This window comes from Vittaforma corneae, assembly GCF_000231115.1.
Source record: "Vittaforma corneae ATCC 50505 unplaced genomic scaffold supercont1.8, whole genome shotgun sequence".
Lineage (NCBI taxonomy): Eukaryota > Fungi > Microsporidia > Nosematidae > Vittaforma > Vittaforma corneae.
Window position 1 is genome coordinate 4788 of NW_006889841.1, and position 8798 is coordinate 13585.

Below are 8798 nucleotides of genomic sequence, written 5' to 3' on the forward strand. Positions count from 1 at the left end.
GTATGAGAGCTTTTTGCCCAAGACCTCCTCTGGCTCTGGCTGCACGTGATCTATTTCCTCTGACTGCATGGGGACTGTTTCGGCCATTTCAATTGTGATCCTTGGCAGTGCAACCTTTTTCCTCACTTCTATGGCAACGTAGCTCAAAGAGTATATGGAGAAGAAGGTGAGTAGGCCAACGCTAAGCATCAAAATAGTGGCGATGAGGCTTCCTAGATAGAGATACACACTAGGCATAAGCGTGATTCCGCAGCCGAGAGTAGCTGCCACAATTGATGCGATGGCACTAAAGTTTGACAGCTGTTTTTCCGTTGCCATTATCAAGGGGTGATTTTATCAGATCACAAGAAAAGAAAATTTTGCAGTACACCAGCTCTACACGGTGGAGCAGTGCATGCTTCTGATTCCCGGGATTTGTCTCTCTTTACATACCAAGACATTATTTTGTATTGCATGCCGCGCAGACCAATGGCTGAATGCAGATGTGTAGGTAAAAGATATGAAATCAAGCCTAAATATTTGTCTGAAAGTCATAAAAAATTTTCCAAGGACAAACAGAAGATTGAGGGTAAATGATGGGATGAATATTTAGATATTAAACTAGAAAGGCATGTTATTGTAAATTAGCCAGAATTTGAAACATATGCTTAAAGAGTATATCTAAGCCATTGACCAAAGTGATTTTTAGAGTGGGCACGCATGAAGTGGTTGGTGAGTGGGAGCAGCAGAGTGGAGGTTGAGACATCTGCAGTTGCTTTGATAAATCCTGGCCTCATGGAATGCCAGACTGTGTAAGTACTTGCAATGTCTCCATCGTTTCTGTTCTTGTTTGGCAATTTATTAGATGGAAGTTATTTAAACGGAGACTAATTGAGAAGAGCAAAGCATTACGGAAATTGTCTCTGCGCCCAACAACGTACAGGCATAATCTTTACATGCACTTAAAACATCGATCAGTATTCAACTTTCGCTAAACTTCTCCTTAAAAGTTTTTTTTCAAGACCCCGTGATGAAGTTTCTGTTTCTGTTAAGCAAATTAGTTTACACGCTCGGAAATGTCTCTACACCATATCTATGGTGTGGACATTATGACTTGACACCAAATGGCTCCCAAACGGAGGATTCCTGCTGTCCATTTTTCAAAAATCTCTTTCAAGTAATCTCTATCGTGAACAAAACAGACAATAATGGAGACGCTATTGCCAACAGTCTCGAAATATGTACAAACAGTACTAGCATCAAGGATAAAACAATTAAGTGTTGTTCTATATGTTTTAACAAATGCAAAATGTTTTATGAGATTGATCAAAAAACTAGTATGGCCTCCTTCATACCTTCAAAGATCGAAAATTTGAGGTTTCCTAAAGTTAGCCCGGATAATGACAGATCATATCTTGGAATACAAAACAAAACCAGCAGATTTATAGTTACAGTTAACTTAAACACGGTAAAGACTGTTGAAAATATAGTTTTTTTGGTTGATATAGACAACAAAAATGGTCTGAAGAAATTGTTCGAAGTTGATGCCTCCAACCTTGAGATCATTGAAATTGATGTAGAGGATATTGAATCACTGGATATTAATGTGCCAGAAGACATTTTAAACACTCTAAAAGAGGACGCAAGTATATTTACATGGAAAAACTTCATAATTGCTCTTTTAGTGTACTACATTGTAGGTTCCTTGGCTATTATCGGATATTTCTGCTTTTTCAAGAAGCCGGCGACATGAAGTTGAGGAAAGTATAAATTAATTAAATCTAATCTGCATTTAAAATTAATCTGCCGCACACATAAAACCAGCAAGTTAATATCTAGTTGGTTTTAAGAGCATACTAATTAAACTGACAAAAGACGCAATAAGCCTGTATGCTTTATTTGTAAACTTCAATCTTCACCAAGCTATTTTTGAAGTCCTGTGGCAGCTTGTACTTCTTTGCAAGTGTTTTACCAAATCCTACATCAATCAAATAATAAAATTTGTTGCAGTTTGCAAAGTGCTCAGGAATAAATCCAAGACCTAGCCCAGTAAAATTCTGAAAGCCGATAACACTAGGAATGTCCAGTAAAAGCACATGGCCTGCAGTATAATCTCCCAAACAAAAATTAAAATTCCGATTTGCAGCGAAGAGAATCAATGTAAAGACGCTTTCATTTGAATATTGGTTAAAACATCCTCCTGAATTTTCAAACACACTCTTGTACCTGATTGTGTTTACGTCATAGATGTCACATCTAAGCTCAATGGAGACCTTCTGTGCTCTGTCTAGAACAAGTCGAGCAAAGGAAAGGCCTATTCGCCCAAAAATGTCATCAGACCCTATAATTATTTTGATACTAGCAGTAGCAATGTCTTTGAGAAATTTTTTCAGTGAGCATGCAATAGTATAAATAAAATGATCCTCGAGCGGCCCAAAAACATTGAAGGCTTCGTAAAGCAGCATATACATGTCTGATTCCTTGAGCGGCGCTGCCACACTCTTTTCGTCTTCATCATCGGCAAGAGAAATATTGGCAATGTCGCCAAACTTTACCTCCTGCCGATTGCTATTATTCTCAACTACAAGTATGCCATTCTCTGCATCAATAGAGCACATTTTCCCTTCAAGCAGACCGGCATCGGTTTTTATTCTCAAACTCTTCCCAATGTATTCCTCCATGGGTGAAAACCTTTCAAACAACAAATAGATCGATGCAAACCATTCCGCTGTGTAGATTAAATATATTTTTGAAAAAATGTTTGGCGATTCAATCGGGAGATGGATCTTATTTAGTGTATCTGGCCGATGGACAGAGTACCAGAGATGGTCCAAATGCTGCATAACTGGCAATTGCCAATAAACCATAGTATCTACTATCCTCCAATATTCTTATTTAATTTTGAAAAATCAGTAAGCCAATTTTTTACCGATGATGGACAGAAGCTTACTTGAATATAACCAATTTGCAAAGCATCCACTAGAGCCCATCCAGCTCCAGTGTGAAACATCGGACATCATTAACATCTTGTTTAAATTCGTTCTGTGTTTATCTCCTCTTCTTGGAACACTACAATATAAACACTGTCGCACCAACAATTCACTGATAAGCTGTGCACTCAGAATCTATATGGTCTATGTGATATTTGGATTGCTATCAATTACATCGTTTTCACATATTATCTACTTCTTCTGGTTTCTCTCCGACGCCTTCAAGTTTCTTCATTCTATTATTGGAAACTCGTTTACTGGCACCCTCAAGTACAGAATTGGAGTTGCCGTTTTCATTATTCATGGCATTCTCGAATGCCTATCTATCTTTCTAGCTTGTTCGGTGCTCTATTTTCCTCTTAAACACCTTCTGATTATGTTCTTTGTATTCCATATCATATCTCTCAAAATTCTTCTGAATTACAAGTTTAACCAGCTATGCTGGTTCAGAAAAAGTAGTCTAAAAAAACACCAGTAAATTAAAAGCCGTAAGATAACCGCTTTACAAAATTCCTATCGAAAGATTGCATGCTTGGTTGTAGTGTTTTTATGACTATGCTTGTGTATAAAAATAATCTGTTGCTGCTTTTTGCCATTTTTTGCAAAATTTTCTATCCCCAAAATGGGTTCCAGAAAGTCAACACTGGTCAAGAGAAGACTAGCCAAGGCATTTAGAATGAATCAGGCCGTTCCTGCTTGGAAGAGAGAGACGCTCTCGCCAAGAGACGGATACAACTTTAAGCGAAGAAATTGGAGATCCACAAAGTTGAAGATTTATTAAATATTTTTTCAAATGCCCATGAAACTCTTTTTAAGCTCACATAAAAACATGCACTAATGTTTTATGGTTAGAGAAAATGCACAGCATCTCGGTGAAATAATCTCAAAGATGATATGTGCTCGTTTACTGTTCATAAAAGTCAAATTTGCTCTGAAATTTAAGGGCTTTTTCTCTCTGCTTTATCAACTTTAGGTATTCTTTTTGATCTGCAGACAATATTTCCACACCGCCAGGCCCCTTTAACACCTTCTGTCTGGGCATGTAATTCTTCTTCAACAACACCTTTTCGCCATCCTCAGTGTCAACCACAGTTACTCTTGTGATAGTGTTGTATCCACAAATTTTACAAAAATCTACGTGGGAATCATACATTTCTGAACAAGCATAGCATCTTAGCTTGAGCTTCTTCTCCAAATACATTGCGTCGTTCAGCAGTCCAAGCTTGTTTAATGCATTCTGAACTCCGTTGTCTTTAGAAAGACATTTTACTGCTTTATCAGAACTAATATTATCAAGCCCGATCCATTCTTCATTAAGCTCCTCAGTGAGCTCGAGTGTCAAAGCAACAACATCTACATCAGTGTTACTTAGATACAAGAGTAATGCTTTTACTACTCTGTTCACCTGTTGTACATACTCGTCTTGCGGATTTCTCACTGACATGCGAAACAGATGCGACTCTAAATACTCCCGCGATCCTTTATCCTTAATTTCCTCTATAACTGAATGTGTCGTATATATTTTATCGCTTCCCTGCGTTGGAATTTCTCTTTGAATAATGTTGTTTGCATCCAGAACAGCAATCATTGCGGTAATTTTTTTCAATTTTTTTTACTTCCCATGGTAGAGGTTGAAAAGAAGCGAATTGCTGAAATTTGCACCAAAATAATAAATGAACCAGAAAAGAATATAAATGAGGTATCTATTCTTCTTCAAGCAAATAAAGACAAGGGTGTGCTCTTTCTGTCGCTCACAAAGGTGTTTAAGAATATTGCGCCGTTATATCGCATTAGACTGCACTCGAATAAAGTCAAGCACAAGAATGAAAATCTCAGCATCACGGAATTTGACAGAACACTATTCAAGCAATACAATTTGTTTGTAAAAGAAATCTGTAATTCGGACAGTGCTGAAAGCTACAAGTCGGCAGCAGAGCTACTCAAATCCCTTGACCATTTTAATTTCTCAGATAGAATTGTTGCCAAGGTCTTGTTGGGAACAACAAGGTCCCATTCAGTTGCAATGCATTGTACCGAGGCACTTGTTGACAGAATTAAGAATGACCAAGTAGGCGATACTATTTCCATTATAGTTGACAGATGCTTGGACTACAGATTCAGCCATTATATTGTTAAAGCCATGCTAGAATCCCAGTATTTGCAAAAATGCGTCGAAATAAGAATTGAAAAAGAATGCTACTACGAAAAAGAAAGTATCGAAAAGAGAAAGAAGGAAAAGCTGGAGAAACCTGGCAAAGGCTTCTTTTCTAAGAAGTTTTTGGTGGACAAAAAGGAGCGAAAAGATGAAAAGCAGAGACTCCAGCTTCAAAAAGAGACCAAAATGCAAGAAAAATATGAGCTAAATTCCATAAATGAGAAAACCTATATTAAAACAGTAAATGCAATGCAGAGACTGTATTTTACAATATTGAAAGATCAGGACAAGGTCCATTTTGAGGATACATTTATTGGTGTACGAAAGTATATTAGAATCATCAGGAAAGAATTCCATGAAGGACTCTATACTTTACTGCTGGACGCTATAAAGATCGCAGATGTTGGTGCTGCTTTAGAAGGCATTTTGACCATCTTTGAGATCTACAAGGATTGCGGATATGATTTTAAAAGAGTCATTAATGTGCTATTCCAGATGGCCTATCCTTTCAACTATTCACTCACTGCCGAGTTGGTTCAGAAGTTTTGCAGCTGTGTTCGACACATGTTTTTAGATATCGTTCAATCAAAGATGCGCGCCATAGTTTTTACACAGAGACTAATGCATTGTAGAATAATCAAGTATGTTCCTGAGCTTGACAGATTGATTAAGGACTTAGAGGTCAAGTACAATCTCGAGTTCACAGACTTTGATATGAGGTATCAGACACTTGAAGATTTAAATGCCAGTGATGTCGATCGCATTACAATTAAGCCCTTTTATGAATATTTCCTCTTCAAAAAGATTCGTTAAACAGTTAAGCCTTAATGAACGCACACCATGAATTATTAGATTAAATCTGCATATTGCAACTATGATTGTTCAAATATCTTTGTTTGCATCGCACTTTGATAGGTCCACTTAGCTACTGAAGGTGTATCTATCATGCATTTCCTGCCCGTTCTTTTAGAAATGCACTGACTTTATTAGCAATCTCCTCATCAAAATCAATTCTGTTGATAATCTTCCCACATTTACCACATTTGTCATCAATAAGTACGCAGTTGTCACAGTAAACATGGCCACAGTTTGTTGAAACAGGATCTCTAAACAGCCCACCACACACAGAACATCTTAACGAGTCAGGTATCTCCTTAAGCCCCAGGTATTGCTCGCCCTGTCTCTGCCACTCCTGCACCTGCGGATTTACTACTACGAATCCCTCTGGCGTGACAAGCCTTGCCGAGCTTCCCTCCATGCTCCCAGTTACCTTCACTAAAAAATCCTTTGGGATGCCTGAAGGCTTTCTGATTCTCAGGATGTCAAAGTTTCTGTCGTTATTTGTGGGGCAGTGCTGTATAAAATGGCCCTTGTTTCCGCATCGAAAGCACACATAGTTTTCTGGTGGCTCTCTGACCATTCTTTTGATGGACGAGGCTGATGGCTCAGCCCTTCTTTCTCTAAGTGTAAATCCAGTCTTTGACATCCATGAGGGGATTCTTTGAACAATTATATAGCTGTTTCTGGATATCTGGGCATACTCATCAACCAATTGTTCATTTGTTTCTTCATCAAAGAACAACAGGTCAAAGTCTTTTGCATTCATTTTTCGTTGTGAAACAATCTCATACTTCAGCTCCCATAGTGGCAGCCCTGTCCCCTCAAATACAACTGTCGAGAAGTCTTTGTATGATTTAAATTTGTAGTAAATGCATGATCCCATTCTTGGGCTTAAAAGCACTAAAAAATTTTACCCCTACTTCTCTCATTGAAGCTATGATTCTTTATAGTGTTCGTTCCCGAGAAGTACAGAAAGTGCTGAAGTGGTGCTCATTAGGGCCACTCTCCATCACACACATTTTAATTTAATTGTTTTGGCTTATTTTCTGAAGGCTTTTTTACAGCGATTTTTCACAAACTCTTAGTTTACGTAATAATAATCTGAAAATGCTTAAAAGTATTTAAAATCAGCATATTTTAAACAGCAATACAATAGATTAAAATAAGCTACTGTTTAATTGGCTTTGGCTAAATCACAACTAATGCTTATTTGCTGGTGCAAACAGTTCGTTCTGGGTCTTTGAGCTTAACAACCTGATCAAACAGATCAGAGTGTCTGTTGGACTGGGAAGCAACTATGACAATTTTGTTAGAAAGTGAGAAAATCAGACTATATACCAACTTTTCAGAGTAATCATCAAGAAATATCCCAGGATCATCGAAAATATAGATTGGGGCATCTCGCAGCAGGCATCTCAGGAAGCATACCATCTGTCTTTGGCCATTGCTCAGACCACATGATTTACTGCCAATAGTTGTCTTCAGTCCATGCTCGAATTGCTCAAAATACTGTGAAAGATTGAAAAAAGCAATTTTTTCAGCTAGTTCTTTTGGAGTAAGACCTGTACCATAGAGTAGATTAAATTCAATGGATTTGTTGAAAATGAGCTGTTTTTGTAACAAAAAAGATATATTAGAAAATAAAAGTTTTTTTTCAATTGACAATACATCCGCATCCCCTATTTTTACTTCATATTGGGAGCTATGAATGCCAATCAGCGATCTCAGGAGAGTAGATTTGCCACAACCTGATTGACCGAAAACCAGTGTTTTAGAGCATCGGTTCATCACAAGAACATGTGTGTATTTGTTTGAACCATCTCCTTTGTCGAAAACTACCATCTCATTAGATGAATTCAATGTGATACATCGCTGATTCTTGATGAATAATGATGAAAGAGACAACTTCTCCTTCTCACTAAGGATTGAATCGCTGTTGGCTCTGCTATTATCGGCTCCACAATGTTCAGTGATGGATGCTGCACACTCATTCCAATACTCTAAAATCCTGAAAAGATCATTTCTTAATCGAAGCACCGATTGATTTAGCTGATCTATCATTAGTAATATTTTGCCAACAGCCATAGACTCATCATTCATTCGGAAAAACAGAAACAAAAGTTTGAGTGCAACTATTGAGCTTCGTGTAAATAGCCTGTAATTCTCAGAAAGAAAAAAATATTTGTACTCATGAGATGCAAGTGAAATAACTCTGTCTCTGAACATTTTTGATCGGACCTCCTGTTGTCTGTCTGCAGTACAAATCTCATAGTTATCAAGCGCCATTCTACAAAATGCATTTTTTGACATTTTTGAATCATTATATGCTTGCCTTAGATTCTTTCTATGAGAGGCAGCTTTTCTACTCACAGTACAGTAGATCAAGCAAACACAGGACACAAGAATAGTGTTTTTCAAAGCACTATCCTTTTGGGATGCTAGAATATTATAAAAGAGAAATACTGTCAGGATCGCATTCATTGGAATGGAAAAGAACACGAGAGACACCATGTTCACAAATGCCTCTTTCTTAATGGTAAAGTTAGTGTACTGTTCCTCAGGTGTAAATTTTGAAAACTCGTCAAAATCATTTTTCATTTTTTGAGCAAACAGCCAATGGGAAATGAAGGTCTCACAGAAAAATGTACAGAGATACGAGCAAACTTCTATCAGACTTTCAAAAATATAAGACAATGCTGAAAAAAGTATGTACTTGAGGAACAAGATAACGTCTAGATCGTCTGCTGTGCTTTCTCTTAGTTTTCCAAACACCGAGATCATAGCACTGTTGATACCAACCAGAATACAAGTGAACACGGCTGTGACAAAGATTA

At 37.5% G+C, this 8798-nt stretch overlaps 9 protein-coding genes across 9 annotated transcripts; 4 read left to right on the top strand and 5 right to left on the bottom strand.

The window, feature by feature from the left end:
- VICG_01035 (uncharacterized protein) lies at window positions 1–318 on the bottom strand (the record flags this gene model as incomplete). Its single annotated transcript, XM_007604419.1, has 1 exon — window positions 1–318. A coding segment is annotated over one exon (318 nt), but the record flags the coding sequence as incomplete, so codon positions are not given.
- A 691-nt stretch (window positions 319–1009) lies between these two features.
- On the top strand, window positions 1010–1732 carry VICG_01036 (uncharacterized protein; the record flags this gene model as incomplete). Its single annotated transcript, XM_007604420.1, has 1 exon — window positions 1010–1732. The coding sequence occupies one exon, from the start codon at window positions 1010–1012 to the stop codon at window positions 1730–1732; it is 723 nt and encodes a 240-aa protein (XP_007604482.1).
- A 142-nt stretch (window positions 1733–1874) lies between these two features.
- VICG_01037 (uncharacterized protein) lies at window positions 1875–2822 on the bottom strand (the record flags this gene model as incomplete). Its single annotated transcript, XM_007604421.1, has 1 exon — window positions 1875–2822. The coding sequence occupies one exon, from the start codon at window positions 2820–2822 to the stop codon at window positions 1875–1877; it is 948 nt and encodes a 315-aa protein (XP_007604483.1).
- A 91-nt stretch (window positions 2823–2913) lies between these two features.
- On the top strand, window positions 2914–3447 carry VICG_01038 (uncharacterized protein; the record flags this gene model as incomplete). Its single annotated transcript, XM_007604422.1, has 1 exon — window positions 2914–3447. One exon carries the CDS (start codon window positions 2914–2916, stop codon window positions 3445–3447), a length of 534 nt encoding a protein of 177 aa, XP_007604484.1.
- Window positions 3448–3591: 144 nt separating this feature from the next.
- Window positions 3592–3750, top strand: VICG_01039 (uncharacterized protein; the record flags this gene model as incomplete). The annotated part of the gene is made up of 1 exon (XM_007604423.1): window positions 3592–3750. One exon carries the CDS (start codon window positions 3592–3594, stop codon window positions 3748–3750), a length of 159 nt encoding a protein of 52 aa, XP_007604485.1.
- Window positions 3751–3873: 123 nt separating this feature from the next.
- Window positions 3874–4557, bottom strand: VICG_01040 (uncharacterized protein; the record flags this gene model as incomplete). Its single annotated transcript, XM_007604424.1, has 1 exon — window positions 3874–4557. One exon carries the CDS (start codon window positions 4555–4557, stop codon window positions 3874–3876), a length of 684 nt encoding a protein of 227 aa, XP_007604486.1.
- Window positions 4558–4590: 33 nt separating this feature from the next.
- VICG_01041 (uncharacterized protein) lies at window positions 4591–5937 on the top strand (the record flags this gene model as incomplete). The annotated part of the gene is made up of 1 exon (XM_007604425.1): window positions 4591–5937. The coding sequence occupies one exon, from the start codon at window positions 4591–4593 to the stop codon at window positions 5935–5937; it is 1347 nt and encodes a 448-aa protein (XP_007604487.1).
- Window positions 5938–6067: 130 nt separating this feature from the next.
- On the bottom strand, window positions 6068–6847 carry VICG_01042 (uncharacterized protein; the record flags this gene model as incomplete). The annotated part of the gene is made up of 1 exon (XM_007604426.1): window positions 6068–6847. The coding sequence occupies one exon, from the start codon at window positions 6845–6847 to the stop codon at window positions 6068–6070; it is 780 nt and encodes a 259-aa protein (XP_007604488.1).
- Window positions 6848–7170: 323 nt separating this feature from the next.
- On the bottom strand, window positions 7171–8796 carry VICG_01043 (uncharacterized protein; the record flags this gene model as incomplete). The annotated part of the gene is made up of 1 exon (XM_007604427.1): window positions 7171–8796. A coding segment is annotated over one exon (1626 nt), but the record flags the coding sequence as incomplete, so codon positions are not given.
- Window positions 8797–8798: the final 2 nt, after the last annotated feature.